This window comes from Rattus rattus, chromosome 6 (assembly GCF_011064425.1).
Source record: "Rattus rattus isolate New Zealand chromosome 6, Rrattus_CSIRO_v1, whole genome shotgun sequence".
NCBI classification, from domain to species: domain Eukaryota; kingdom Metazoa; phylum Chordata; class Mammalia; order Rodentia; family Muridae; genus Rattus; species Rattus rattus.
The window spans coordinates 84,159,024-84,174,424 of record NC_046159.1 but is presented as its reverse complement, the minus strand read 5'-3'; the positions used below and the strand labels follow the sequence as shown (position 1 = coordinate 84,174,424).

Genomic DNA, 15,401 nt, shown 5'->3' with positions numbered 1-15,401 from the left:
CAAGAAAATGACATGAGTCAGAGTCTCAATGATGGAGAACTTGGCTTGATCCCAGAAGATAAAAGTGGTAGGTGGAAAGTTCTCAGTGCTGCATTTGCAGAGAAAGAATCATGAGCTACAGAAAGAACAAACAGCTCCCATCAAGGTGATCTAAAGGGGCCCTAGAGGTGAGCGGTCACCCAGGAACTCTGGGTTGCCCTTTTTGAAGGCTCCCTAGCCCTCTCCCTTCTCACCCCGTCTCCTTCTCCCTGACTGGTCTGGCTGGGTCCCTCACCTGAGTAGGTTTCCTTTGCTGGCCCTCAAGCTCCTTGGAGCAAGAAGCAGCCCCCTTTAAAGTGTCCCACACCCAGTTTGCACATCAGCTTTAGTTCCCCTGGCTCTCCCTCAATATGTATAACACATAACAATAATGATCAAATAAGGGAGCATGGATTTGGGAGACAGGGTATGGGAGGGGCTTGAGGGGGGAGGGAAGGCGTAGGAGAGATGTAGATACAGTGCTTATGTATGGAATTCTCAAAATAGAATAGAGTCAAAATAGAATAGAAACGGCTTTGTGTTAAGAGCACAGCTGCCCTTCTAGATGACCCAGGTTTGATTCCCAGTACCTACGTAGTGGCTTACAACTGTCCATAACTCCAGTTCCAGGTGAGCTGAAGTGGGCACCAGGCATGAATGTGGTGTATAGACATACGTGCAGGCAAAGCACTCATACATGTAAAATAAGTTTAAAAAATTAAATAAAAACAAGTAAATAAAATAAAAGTCCAGGGGGTGGTGGGGAAAAAAAAAGTCCAGAAACACTTTCAGTTTAATTTGCAATTTCTTTATGCTTAATGTCGTTTTCAGAGGAATTATTTGTGGTCTGTTAGCTGAGCCTAAAATATTCCTCTATTGCCAAACCAATTCTTTGAATATTTAATTTCAGTTTAATGGACTTTTTAATAGGAATCGATGCTAAATGTGTAAGCTTCTTAGAAAATGAATTAGTACTATTAAAGCAGGATGTGTGTGCACTTAAAAAATTGTATTAAGCTTGGGAACTGTTTTCACGTTCTGCAGATGAGGAATGTATTTCTAAAGCCACTTCCTGTTTGGGTTCTGATGCTGCTCCAACATGGGCTGGTCCTCTGGAATCTTGAAAGCCTTGCAGATAGTTTCATTATCTCAATCCCAAGGATGGCTCTGAGGGTGGTACTGTGATATGGCCATGCTCAAGCAAAACTCAGGAGCCGGCAGAACAGGAGGTGGCATTTGCCCAGAGGGGAGGTTTAAGCTTGATGTGTGCAGAAGGTGCACATGCTTCCTGGTGCTCCAGTGTAGCCTGGGCTGGAAATCCTGTTCTGTTACTGACCTTGAATTAAAATGGGGTATGAGACTAGGAGGAGCTGGACAGGGGGCAGTTCTGAGGAAGCTGACTCCTTTGCTTGGCCAAATTGTTCTTTAGGAAGAAAATGAGGAAAAGGCAGATATTTCAAAACAAAGGATGACACAGACTCATGAATGCTAGCAGTTATTAACTCTCTCCCTCCCTCTTTCCCCTGCCACTCTCAGGTTTTTTAAAAATGGATCTTTCCATACATAGTATCTTTATCTATAGTTGTGTAAATGAAAAATGGTATCATTTAACATTGTAGCTGTGTTACCTGTAGTATTTGTGTGTGTGTGTGTGTGTGTGTGTGTGTGTGTCTGCCAGTTCATCTGTGTGTGTGTGGCATGTATGCTTGCCACAACACACATAAAGAGGTCACGGGGTGTCCTGTGGTAGTTGGTCCTCTCTACCCGCCATGTGAGCCCCAGGGACCCAGGTTCTCAGGCTTGGCAGCAGCGCCTTCACCAGCTGAGCCATCCCACTGGCCTACCCCTCGCTCGCTGAGAGCATCCTTCAATATGGATGGGAATCTGTAACATGGCACCGAAAGCTGACTGTACATCTGACTAAAACAAAGCCAGAGGCCATCCCCTTGATATGTTTCCATTGCTTCTTATTATAAACCAAGATCTGCAGCAAGCTTTCTTTTGCTTATTCTTCTACGTTTTGCACTCATTTCTCCTTCCCCAACCTGATTCTTTTCTTCAGTCTGCAGGGCTGGGAATTAAATCCAGAGCCTTGCAATGCTAGATTCCACCACGGAGCAGAATCCCCGGACCTCTTTCCCTTTAAATTTCAAGGCACTCTCACAGGTTGCCCAGACTACCTTTGAACTTGTGATCCCTTCCCCTCGACTTCCTTTATAGCTGATACTACACATGGGCTATCAGGCCGAGATGTGAGGTCACTTTTCCACATACAGTGTTTGAAAATATGGGTTTCTCTGCCAGTTTAAGATATATATATCTCAAAGAGCTTAACCAATACATCTCCTGGAAGATAAAGCTTTGTTACCGAATTTATTGTTGAAGAACAAGCGTGTAAGTCCCAGCCATGATTTGTTATTTATGGCCTGACGTGTCAGCATTTAATCGTGCTCAGGCCCTCTCTATTGCGTGTGCCTCCGTGTGCTTAGGAAATAAGAGGACAATTTCCAGACTTTCTGCTTCCTCTGTGGGTTCAGGAGGATCAAACTCAGGGTGTCAGGCTTGTGTGGCAAGCATTTTTTGGTTTTTTTATTGGTTCTTTGTTAATTTCACATCATGCACCCCAATTCCACTCACCTACCCCATACACTCTCTCCACCCTTGCAACCTTATCCTCAATAACAGGAAAAAAAATCTGGAACCTCATTAGGATTCCTCTTGGATATGGATGTCCTGTTGTTGTCCTGTGCCATGGAGATCCTATAGTTTTGGTTCTGTAGGACCAGTCCTTTTATGCACTCCAGCAGTTCATCCATGGGGGTTGGGAGATGTTAGGGAGAACTAATTCAAAGCCCTGGATCTGGGCCTGAGCTGTTCAGCCCAGTGGCAAGCAATTTTAAGTGGATTTGTTGGCAGTATTCAAGTTAATATAAAAACTTCAGCCCTGCAGGTACTGTCCAGTAATGACAAATCCTGGGTCAGTAACTCCTTGCCAGGCCTTTTTCTTTGCTGCTGTGACCGTCACGAAACTGTTTTCACTATGGCAATAACTATGCTTTTATTTCTCTCTCTCTCTTCCTTCTGGACCGCCAGCTATGACAGGGACTCTACGTTCAATGTGTTTGTGGGAAAAGGCCAGCTGATCGCAGGGATGGACCAAGCTCTTGTTGGGATGTGTGTAAACGAGAGGCGTTTTGTGACGATTCCCCCAAACCTCGCCTATGGAAGTGAAGGAGTTTGTAAGTCTTCGTTCTGTTATTTATAGACACATTCGCGGGCCCTTCAGCCAACCTGACTGGAGAATTTGGAATCTTTAATAGGAGAAAAAGAAAGGCCCAACACTCCTAGCTAGCAGTTCTAGTATAGGTTTATCTCTTAGAGAGGGAAGAAAGTGCTGACACAGAAGAAGCTAATGCACTCTTGAGAAGAGTTTTTCTCTCTCTTTAACTTTATTTGGAGGAAGAATCAGCCCTTTGGAATTGTGCATCTGTGATGGATTTGAATTCTTTTGGCTTCTGTTCTCATGGCGGTAGTCAATTGACTTCTTCCTTGTGGGATGTGAACAAATGTTTATTTAACCCGCTTAGGTCATTGATAGTAGACCAAAGATCCCACCGAAGCCCAGCCTGGTGAACTAGGGAGTTCACTGGAGTAACTTACAGGAGCTTGGCTGAGGGGTTACTTCCGGGCAGCAGCTGGATCACTTGAAAAAAAACCATTGTAGAAGGGGTGGGGTCAGATAAAAGCTGCGTCTCCGAAGCTCCCTGTTCGACTTGGAGGCAGCTCCTTAGCACACAGTTCCTCTCCCTAACCACTGCTTAAATTTTACAACTTTGGGGAGAAACCTAGTATATCTTTTTCTGTTAGCTTCTCCAGTCTGCTATACCCACTTCCTCCCTCCTGGGGGGAGCCGTTCAACAGGGAGAAAATAGCTATTCAACAGCTACTTTCTAGGGAATCTCGGAGTCGCCAGAAGATGGCAGTCTCTCAGTGTGAATGCACTTCAATTTCCAGCTGGTGTGATCCCTCCAAACTCAGTTCTTCATTTTGATGTACTCTTGGTGGACATTTGGAATTCTGAAGACCAGGTTCAGATTCAGACGTATTTCAAGCCCCCCAGTTGCCCTCGGACTATCCAAGTATCTGATTTTGTGAGGTACCACTACAATGGAACATTCTTGGATGGGACGCTGTTTGATTCCAGGTAAGTGCCACGGTTGATGCCAGTGTGTGGAATTCCCTTGGTTCCTTCTGTCCTGTCTTCTTTATGTGATCACTAGGAAACCAGAAAATGTATTCTACCAAACTATACTTTGTACCAAATCCTTCCTCATATAATCGTGGTTAGTGTTAGATACCCTGTGGTGCCAGGGTCAAACTAAAACACCTTAGAAAAAAATTAAAGATTTCATTTAAATGATTAAATGATTAAACCATGGTTGGAGATCTCCTGTGAAGTGAAGGGACATGTTTCCAGGGAAGCTCATGGGTGTTGGAGTCATTTATGTGGTTTGTCTATGGGAAGGGAAGAGGAGAACTATAGAGAGGCCTGAGGCTAGGAGAAAAACTAGGGAACGCTCTGAGATTTTCTGTAATGGCAGAGTGCTCAGTGAGCGAGAGAGCTGTTGGCTGCTGGTATCAATAGGAGGTCTCATTTCTTCCTAACCCGAAGGGAGCAAAAATGGGACACATGCCTGCTCTGAGGGATGACTGTGGGCTTTGTGTTCACCTGAGATTTGGGAGACGAAAACCCCAAGGGGTGAGTTAGGAATGGTATGCAGCTTGCTTCCTTCCTCTTTGATGTTTTTCAGCCACAATCGCATGAAAACCTATGACACCTATGTGGGGATTGGATGGCTGATTCCTGGAATGGACAAAGGGCTGCTGGGCATGTGTGTCGGGGAGAAGCGCATCATCACCATCCCCCCTTTTCTGGCCTATGGGGAGGAGGGAGATGGTAAGTCCGTCTTCCTCAGAGCTTTATCTTTATACGTTTACTTTCATTGATGAGAGTATGTGTGTGTGCCTGCATTTCTGTACATGACCACATGATGCACTGGGCATAGAGGCCAGGAGCGGGCTTCAGATCCCCTGGAGTTGGAGCGTCCGGCTGTTGAGAGCTGCTGTATGCGGGTGCTGGGAACCCTACCTGAGTCTCCTGCCAGAGCAGCTAGTGCTCTTAACTCCTGGGCCATCTCTGAGCCACGTTTCTAGCCTCATTGTCCTTACTTCTGTCTGTAGCGATCATTTCATCTGTGTCCACTGAAACATACCCTGCCTTTTGCTCTAGGCCAACACTACAACTATGGTAGCCACTGGCTACCAGCTGTGGCTGTTTACATTGAAGCAAAAATGAATTAATATTAAAGATTAAAGTTCAATCCTGGTCACAGCCTCCCGTCTCTGGTGTGCGTGAGCCACACACCACTAAGGGCTCTGAGCTACTCCACAAATACCTTTTGTTTCCGTCATTACAGAGAGGTCTGTTGGACAGCGCTAGTCAGGGCGATCTTCTCTCTAGAACTTGCATTTGCTCATGGACATTGGTGTTCATGGTAAGCGTGGTATTCCTCCCTGCTTTGCCAGCTGCAGCCCTGGGCACCAAGTTCTCTCACTTTCTTATTTGTAAGCAAGATTTGACGTAGACAGTTTAAGAAGCTGTAGACGTCAAAGTAAAGGTTTAGTCACTGATGTCTGAATTGACATATTCCCCGGCTTTTCCCCTTTGTTGACTTAATGACTGTGTGTGTGTGTGTTCTACTTGGACAAACTCAGAGCATACCATTGGCTGTGACTATTGTGGAGTTGGCGGAGTTCTTGCCTTGCATTCATGAAGCCCCAGGTTTGACCCCCAGCACATGGGGGTGCATGCTTCTAATTTCAGTATCTGGGAGGTCAGAGCAGGAGGATTAGGAGTTCAAGATCATCTTCAGCTACATAGTAAGTTGAAGCCCAGCTGGGACATGTAAGACCCTGTCTCGAAAGCAAAATAAAATAAAATAGTGTCCTATGAAGAGAAGTAGAGTGTTAACTGATAATTAATGCTTATTATTTATTCAAATTAAATTTCCCACATCACACATTTTTCACACATACTGACAATCGGATATAGCAGAGACCTTTAGGCGTGTAAGTCATAGGCATACATGGAGTAAAGAATAGAAACTAGAGCAGGGTGTGGTGGCATCCACCTGTCATAGCAGTTGACAGACTGAGCCTTAGGATCACGAGTTCAAGGCCAGCCTGGTAATAAGAACCTATTTTAAAGAATCACAATAAAAAAGGATACAAGTGAAAACATGGCGCTCTTGAGGAAGTCAAATGGTACTCTAATTCACAATAATCAATGTACTGTTTTCCACACTGTTTTCTGCCTTTGTGGTGTGTAGGGCAAAGGAGAGGTGAGGCCGAGGGGATGAGCCTTTCCATATTTTCTATTCCCGGGGTTGAGATAGGCAAACAGCTCTTAATGCTTGTACTTCTCTGTTGCTGCACTGTGACCAGCAGCAATGGATTGAAGGAAGGGTTTATTCACAGATCCAGGGAATAAGAAGTCATCATGGCAGTAAGCAGCAGGGATGGCACCATGAGTGAGGCGAGAGCGTACCTCTTCAAATGCATTTACAAAACACACAGAGGCAACTAGAGGTGTGAGGCCTTTAATCTCCAAGTCAGCCCCCGGGGACAGACTACTCCAGCAAAGTCAGGCTTTACTGCCTAGACCTCCTGAACAGTGTTACCAGCTCGGGAGTGTCACCAACTTGGGAGGCTGTTTTCAAATGTCCGAGACTATGGGGACCTTTCTCATCCAAACCTCCATAATGGGCTATTTTTACTTGTCGGTACTTGTGATCTAACTTAGGGCTTTGTGCATGCAAAATGTGCTATCGTGCTGACGACAAACCCAGTCCTGCATACTGTGTCTTCACAGTCAGCTAGCTGATGGCGTACCCTACTAAAAAGAAATAATTTGAAAATTACCACAAACGTGTCTTAACTTCTTGTCTCTGGAAGATATAAATTGTTCATTTTTTAATTTTTTTATCCCATGGATTTATTTATTTATTCACGTTATATTCTGATTGCAGTCCCCCCTTCCTCCCAGTCCTCCCCTCACATGGCCCTTGCCCCGTCCCCTCTGTTTTCCATCACCTGTGAGAAGAAGGATGTCTCTTCCAGGGAACCAACCCACCCTGGCACCTCAAGTCACTACAGGACTAGGTACCTCCTCTCCTGTTGAGGCAACACAAGGCAGACAGTCAGGAGGGGAGGATCCACAGTCAGGCAGTAGAGTCAGGGTACACGCCCACTCCAGTTGCTGGGGTACGTCACACATTTGCTACATTAGTGCAGGGGGTAGGGGAGCAATGAGGCCCAGCCCTTATATAATTTTTGGTTGGTGGTTCAGTCTCAGTCCAGGTTGGTTGACTCTGTTGGTCTTCCTGTGGAGTCCTTGTCCTCTTTGGGTCCCTCAATCCTTTCTCTGGCCATAAGATATTCTTGATTGTCTCATTTTTGGCCAATGGGAGTGCATTCACTTCAGCTCCTAAGTCTTGCTTTGTAGCCAAAGCTGGCTTTGAACTGCTGATCCTCCTGACTCAGCTTCCCAAGTGCTGACAAAATATTTTGGATACCATGTAAATAACAAAATAAGATTCAAAGAATCATTTCTTTAAAGTAGATAATTAGTGCACATGTGTTTAAAATAACATTTTTAAAACACTATGTATTTATGTAATACATCACTAAGCTCAGCTTTCAAAGTATATACCTTAGATGTTTGAATTATGCACCATATAAGTTATATCTTACAAAAGCTGCAAAAATATTCAGTGAGTATATGTGAATGCTAGGAAAATTTAAACTCTTGAGTTGATTTTGAGACTTTCTTTTTTGGGACTGGGGCAGTAATAGATCACTCACTGTGGACCTGCAGGACTGAGTCTGATCTTTAACAGTATAAGGGAAATAAACAGAATGAAAAAAACTTCCTTTCTAAAAACATTTTTTATACAACATATTACCATATGTTTTTTCCCTTCCCCAGCTCCTCCCAACTCCTCCCCATCTTCCTACTCACCCAACTTCACATTCCTTCTCTCTCAAAAAATGAAAATCCAAACAAACTTTAAAAAAAAGGAAAACAAAACAAAACAAAAAACCCCAAAAAAACAAAACAAAACAAAACAAAACAAAACAAAACCCAAGTATCGGACAAAAACCATGTAGTGCATTTTGTGTGGGCCAACTACCCCTGGGCATGGGGTGGGCCCTGAAGTGTGGTTGTTATTACCCCTAACAGTGCTTTTGAAAAAACTGGTTTCCCCTTTCTTAGTAGGGACCAATTGCAAATAGCTTCTTGGTTAGAGGCGGGACTTGGGATTTACTCTCCCTAATCAGTGCTAGGATTTTGTCTGGTTTGAACTGTGCAAGTCGTGTGCATGTTGTCCCACAGTCTATGAGTTCATTTGTGATATGTCTAGAAGATATGTCTAGAAGTCACGATATGTCTAGAAGAAGCTAATATTCTCTTTATCCAAAAGCATTAAATACGTGGGATTTGTATTTTTACCTCCTGAATCTTCCCACACCTAGAGGGAATGTTTCAGTTCCAGGGGGAAGTTGCTATACCACATACATAACTAATTGTCACTGTGCAGTGGTGGCGTACGCCTTTAATTACAGCACTCTGGAGGCAGAGGCAGGCGGATCTCTGAGGCTAGCCTGGTCTACAGAGTGAGTTCCAGGATAGCCAAGGCTACACAGAGAAATCCTGTCTCAAATACTCAGAAAAAAAATGTCAGAATAATGAAAAAAAATAGAAGTCTCTGTGTAATACAGATAGAATTTTTAATTTTTTATTTCTTTAGTGCTGGCTGGGCCTGAACTCGTGTAGCTGAGGGGGATCTTGAATTCTCATCACTTTCCACCTCCCTAGTGCTGGGATTGCACTTGGGTGCCACCATGTCTGGTTTTACGGATGTAACTTTTTGTCTTCAATATTTTTGCTCTGAGATTGGTTGAATCCATAGATGTAGAACCCAGAAATACAGAGCGTATTCTGTATCCTGCATGTCCCATCCTAGAAAACATCCAAGAGAAACAGCACGTGCAGAAACGAGATAGATGTGTTATCTAATTTCTGTTTATTAACAGCTCATTTTGGATAAAGAACTTTACATTAAAAAAATGGCCCTCGGTTTTAAAGAACATGACTGTATAGTATTTTCCAGAGTGAAGTTACAAGTTTGGAGTTTGCACATTTGAATGTTTACAATGCATTTGTGCCAGACAGAACCCATAGGAGATAAGGATTTGGATTCCATGGAGAGCTTCTCACTGGGGCCTGAGCATCTGAGGTGTGGTCATGGTCTCACCAGGGTGAGACGATGTAGTTCCACAACATGGAGAGCAGAGCGTTTGTTTCCTTGGCTCGAAAACTTCCAGGCATGAGGAACACCAACACAGATGGCATGAGTGGTTGTCAAAGCACTTCCTATATTTTGTGTCTGGAATGAATTGTTCTTCCATTTCACTCTAGGAAAAGACATCCCTGGGCAGGCGTCCCTCGTCTTTGATGTTGCATTATTGGACCTCCATAACCCCAAGGATACCATTTCCGTTGAGAACAAGGTCGTCCCTGAGAGCTGTGAGAGGAGAAGTCAGAGTGGGGATTTCCTCAGGTATCATTACAATGGCACGCTTCTGGATGGCACCCTCTTTGACTCCAGGTAAGGAAGCTATTCTTCGTTCACCAGAACATCTGGCTAAGTGGTGTGTAACCAACCGTGGTTGGCCGTGGTGGAAATTCACCATCAGTCCTGACTCATTTTAGTCATCAGTACAGGTCTCTGTTTTCAGACTCTGAGTTTCTTCCAAGGTGGTTACCAGGGTCTCTTGGTTTAGATGGTTTAGGAAACAGGAGGGACTTATGTTCCTAGACACCCATAGTTCTCTTTCCTACTCTGAACCCACTGTCGACTTGAGGATGTGGAGTGGTCAGAAGTGAGGTGAAGGGATACAGTGGACGAAGAGCCTATCTCTGCTGCTCTAGCTTCCTGATGTTGGATAGTGTTGCAGCTCGCTGAATATCAGCTTCAGTTTATTCCTCGTTTCAACACGTTCTCCATGATGGTTGAGTTAAGGTTTTGAAAGTGCTGTGTTTAAAAGTTGAGGACACCAGCTGGATGCAGCTGGATGCGCCTGGATGCATCCAGCTCCTTGTGAATGGATGGTGCAGAGGCTAGTTCCCCCGCCTCTTCCTCAGCAATTACCCAGCGGGCTTCAGTGCACAATGCACGTGGCAAGCTGTGGCGAGTCTTGTTTATTCAGGTGGCAGGCATGTTAGTTTTGAAACCACTCCTCTGGCTTCCCATAAACAAGTAGTGACAGAGCCTCTATGTCTCTGAGGTAATAGACTTCTCATTTGTTTACCCGTCCAAAGCAGCAAAGAGGGATTTTTCTATGGTACTTTTTAAATCGGAACAACACATTCTTCTTACTCGTTAAGATCTCTTCTACATTTTTAATCATTTTTTTCTTAAGACATACAGTAGTCAACATGGTTCAACATAAAACTAAGTAGTAAATTAAGATATTCAATATACATGTCTTTGCCTCCTTGATTTATTCTTTAGAGCTAACTATTTTAATTAATTTTAGACTCATTTATTTTATGTATGTGAGTGTTTTGCCTGCATTTATGTATGTGCACCTCATGTGTACATGATGCCCACAGAGGACAGAATGTGTTGGATCTCTTGGAACTAGAGTTATGTATGACTGTGGGCCACCCTGTGGGTGCTGAGAACTGAACTTGGTCCTCTGCAAGAGCCACAAGTACTCTTAACTGCTAAGCCATCTCTCCAGCTCCAACTGAACCATTTTTTTTTTACTTGTTTTTTTTTTTTATTATTATTATTAACTTGAATATTTCTTATATACATTTCGAGTGTTATTCCCTTTCCCGGTTTCCGGGCAAACATCCCCCTCCCCCCTCCCCTTCCTTATGGGTGTTCCCCTCCCCACCCTCCCCCTATTGCCGCCCTCCCCCCAACTGTCTAGTTCACTGGGGGTTCAGTCTTAGCAGGACCTAGGGCTTCCTCTTCCACTGGTGCTCTTACTAGGATATTCATTGCTACCTATGAGGTCAGAGTCCAGGGTCAGTCCATGTATAGTCTTTTAGGTAGTGGTTTAGTCCCTGGAAGCTCTGGTTGCTTGGCATTGTTGTACATATGGGGTCTCGAGCCCCTTCAAGCTCTTCCAGTTCTTTCTCTGATTCCTTCAACGGGGGTCCTATTCTCAGTTCAGTGGTTTGCTGCTGACATTCGCCTCTGTATTTGCTGTATTCTGGCTGTGTCTCTCAGGAGCGATCTACACTTCTGCACTTCTTTGCTTCATCCATCTTATCTAATTGGGTGGCTGTATATATATGGGCCACATGTGGGGCAGGCTCTGAATGGGTGTCCTTCAGTCTCTGTTTTAATCTTTGCCTCTCTCATCCCTGCCAAGGGTATTCTTGTTCCCTTTTAAAGAAGGAGTGAAGCATTCACATTTTCGATCATCCGTCTTGAGTTTCATTTGTTCTAGGCATCTAGGGTAATTCAGGCATTTGGGCTAATAGCCACTTATCAATGAGTGCATACCATGTATGTCTTTCTGTGATTGGGTTAGCTCACTCAGGATGATATTTTCCAGTTCCAACCATTTGCCTCTTAATTTCATAAAGTCGTTGTTTTTTATAGCTGAGTAATATTCCATTGTGTAGATGTACCACATTTTCTGTATCCATTCCTCTGTTGAAGGGCATCTGGGTTCTTTCCAGCTTCTGGCTATTATAAATAAGGCTGCTATGAACATAGTGGAGCATATGTCTTTGTTATATGTTGGGGCATCTTTTGGGTATATGCCCAAGAGAGGTATAGCTGGGTCCTCAGGTAGTTCAATGTCCAATTTTCTGAGGAACCTCCAGACTGATTTCCAGAATGGTTGTACCAGTATGCAATCCCACAAACAATGGAGGAGTGTTCCTCTTTCTCCACATCCTCGCCAGCATTTGCTGTCACCTGAGTTTTTGATCTTAGCCATTCTCACTGGTGTGAGGTGAAATCTCAGGGTTGTTTTGATTTGCATTTCCCTGATGACTAAAGATGTTGAACATTTCTTTAGTTGTTTCTCAGCCATTCGGCATTCCTCAGCTGTGAATTCTTTGTTTAGCTCTGAACCCCATTTTTTAATAGGGTTATTTGTCTCCCTGCTGTCTAACTTCTTGAGTTCTTTGTATATTTTGGATATAAGGCCTCTATCTCCAACTGAACCATTTTTATGTTTCTCCTTTACTCTTCCTTTTCCTCCCTTCCTCTTCTCCCTTTCCCTCCTCTTCCTCCTCCTCCTCTTCCTCTTCTTCTTCTTCTTCCTCCTCCTCCTCCTCTATTTCTCTCCTCCCTCACTTCATCCTTTTAAAAATTTATAGTTCAGAATTGAACCCCAGGGTCTCACATTGAGCTATAACCCAAGCCTTTAAGAAGTTTTTTTTTTTTTTTTTTTTTTTTTTGTTGTTGTTTTTTTTTTTTTTGAGATCAGGCATTCCTGTATAGCTCAGACTGGTTTTGAACTCCTGAACTCAAAGCGGTCTTCCTGATCCAGTCTCCCAAATCCTAGAATTACAGGTGCGCATCTCTCCATACAGCTTGGATAGTTTTGTTAATCAACCAGTGTGTGTGCATGCATGTGCGTGTGAGTGTGAATGCGTGTCTATGTGTCTGTATGTTTTAATGTAAATGCAAGCAGATGCCAATGTTGCCTTAGTTTCTTCCCTTTATGGATATGGTATTTCTCTGTGTGTATGTATGTGTAAACACATCATAGAAGATTACTTACTTTACATATAATTCTGTTCCTTGATAGGAACATTTTCCACATTGGTGAAATGAGAGAACTCATTTGGTTTTCACATCTGCATTGTCTCCTACTGGGCAGGTATAAAGTGTTTATATGACCATCATCCTATTGCTTTTGACTTATCTTTGTACTTTTCTGTTATTAATTTTTTTCTCAATGCATGTTTGACATTACTTTTTACATTTCAGCGTGACTCTGTCCTTTATTCCTTGGAATTACATTCCTACTTAAAGGCCATTGCAGTCTGGCAGAGTGGTAGTGCCTGTGTTCCCAGCTACTTGGGAGGTTGGGGCAAGAGGATTACTTAAGCTCTGGTGTTAGAGGCTAGCCTGGGCAACACAGGGATGGCCCTGTGGAAGGAGGTGAGGGAGGGAGGCATGGAGGGAGGGAAGGAGGTGGAGAGATCATTTTCTGGGCGTACTGGATTTCACATGATGGAACTAATTTTTCTGCAAATTTTTAGTGGTTGGCCATGTAAGTGCAGTGGGATCTCATCTATCCTAACCAATATAATAGTCCATTGTATAAATTCTGTCTTAAACTTATGCAGTCAATCCTTTTGGGGGCCATTTATGGTTTTCCTACCTTTTGACATTTAAAAAGAGTTGTAGTAATTTTTTTTTTTTTTTGGTGCCTAGGTCTTCAAGTATATGATTCTTTCCGAGAAGAATCTTTGGGTCAAAGCTTATATATGTGTGTGTATATATGTTATTTTAATGTATTCTTAATTAAAATGGAATTTTACTGCTTTCCCTTTTCCACCCCACATATATTATCTTTTGATAGCATTCTCTGGGTATCATTTAGTAGTAAGACTCAGGTGTGGTTGCTTATGTCTTCAGTCCTACACTTGGAAGGCTGAGGCAGGAGGATTGTCTTAAGTTTTGATGCTAGCTTGGTCTCAAAACATACAACAAAACAAATAAAGCTTTGGTTACTTTCAAGAGAAAAATCATGCCTAAAATTTTAATCTGAACTTCTTTGATGGTTATTGTTTCTGCATATTTATTTGGAAATCTTTTATTATCATTTTTCCCTATTTTTATATTAATGGTATTGTAATTTGTCCTTTTCTTATTGATATGAAGAAATTAATCCTTTTGTGGTTGATATTTTCTATGCTTACATTTTGTTTGTTCTCTATATTTAGTATTCTGACTATAATACAGCATGGGAAAGTTCTGTCTGATTGGCATTTTGGGTGCAACCTATTTTTGGGTATCTTTCCCCTTAGGGTTGGGAACATTTCTGCTATGCCTCCAACATGCCTTGAACATGAAGTTCCTCTCCTTTTCCTGTGCCTAGATTTGTTTTTTAAATTATGTTCCACATATCTGGAATGTTCTATTCATGCTCTATTACTTGATCTATCTTTGGTATTGTCTGAATATTCCAAATCCTCCACCTTGTCTTCAGGCTCTGATATCCTCTTGGTGCAGTCGGCTGGCGAGTCTCTCCAACTTCTATGACATATTGAAGTGTTTATTTCCAGTTTTTCAGTTTGGATTTTTTTCAAGTATTTTAAAAACCATGTGTATGTATTTATGTTTGTGTGTACATTGTACACACAAGTGCAGCTGTCAACAGTGGCCACAATCCCATGGAGCTGGAGGTACAGGAAGGTTTAGGCTAATGGTCTGGGTGTTGGGAACTGAACTGGGGTCTCTGTCTTAATGGCTGAGCCATCTCTACTATTCAGGGTTTCTCTTAATTAAATTATTATAATATTAATTTATTATATGCTGTATTGACTTCCTCATGTCGTTCATTTATTTTTATACTCTCTCAGTCAGTTCCTGAGTTTGTGTTCTGTTTCATTTCCTTGAATATATTTATAATTATTCTTTGGAATTCTTTCCTGAGATTTCATGTAATTCACTTTGCAGGCCATCTTATGGAATTAGTAATTATTGGTGGAGTCAGGTTGTATTTAATTTACACAGTCTTTATGTTGTTTTTTACACTCGGTTTTGTTATCTTACCAGTGGAAGTGTCTGCTGTACTCAGGAGGTACAGTACTTCAGTAACTCTAGGTGTCACTTTTGGTTGGTAGAGTGGCCGAGGGCACCAGGCTCAGTCCCAGACTTCTGCAGAGTAGAGACTATCTCCCAAACAATTACTGTCAAAGGGAAGGAAGGTTCACTATGAATGTGCATGGTAAACCAAACAATCGTTTAAACATTAGTTATTTTAGGAAGTAGTACTTTGTACACTGTGGGTGTGAGTGGGAAGGGAAACATCAGAGTAAGACTAGTAGTTTTGATGCAGTAAGGAAGGTGAGGAAGGAAATGCAAATACATGAATACTTGGGCAGATAGGGAAGTGGGAAAGAGATGAGGCCACTCCCATCAGCTCCACTGTATGGCTGCTTCTCACACCCACACTCCTTTTATCGAGTAACCATACAGATAGAAAACACAATGTGCTGTTCCTGCAGATGCTCACATGTTCCTCATTCCAGGGGCTGTGTCCTTGCATTCTAT

At 42.8% G+C, this 15,401-nt stretch overlaps 1 protein-coding gene across 1 annotated transcript in view; it reads left to right on the top strand.

The window, feature by feature from the left end:
• The window catches only part of Fkbp9 (FKBP prolyl isomerase 9), a 48,491-nt gene that overhangs the window by 14,012 nt on the left and 19,078 nt on the right, over nt 1-15,401 (top strand). Inside the window, exons 2-5 of the mRNA XM_032906427.1 lie at nt 3,112-3,257; nt 4,033-4,222; nt 4,830-4,975; nt 9,560-9,749. Coding sequence (XP_032762318.1) covers nt 3,112-3,257; nt 4,033-4,222; nt 4,830-4,975; nt 9,560-9,749 — 672 coding nt within the window. The remainder of the gene's footprint in view (nt 1-3,111; nt 3,258-4,032; nt 4,223-4,829; nt 4,976-9,559; nt 9,750-15,401) is intronic.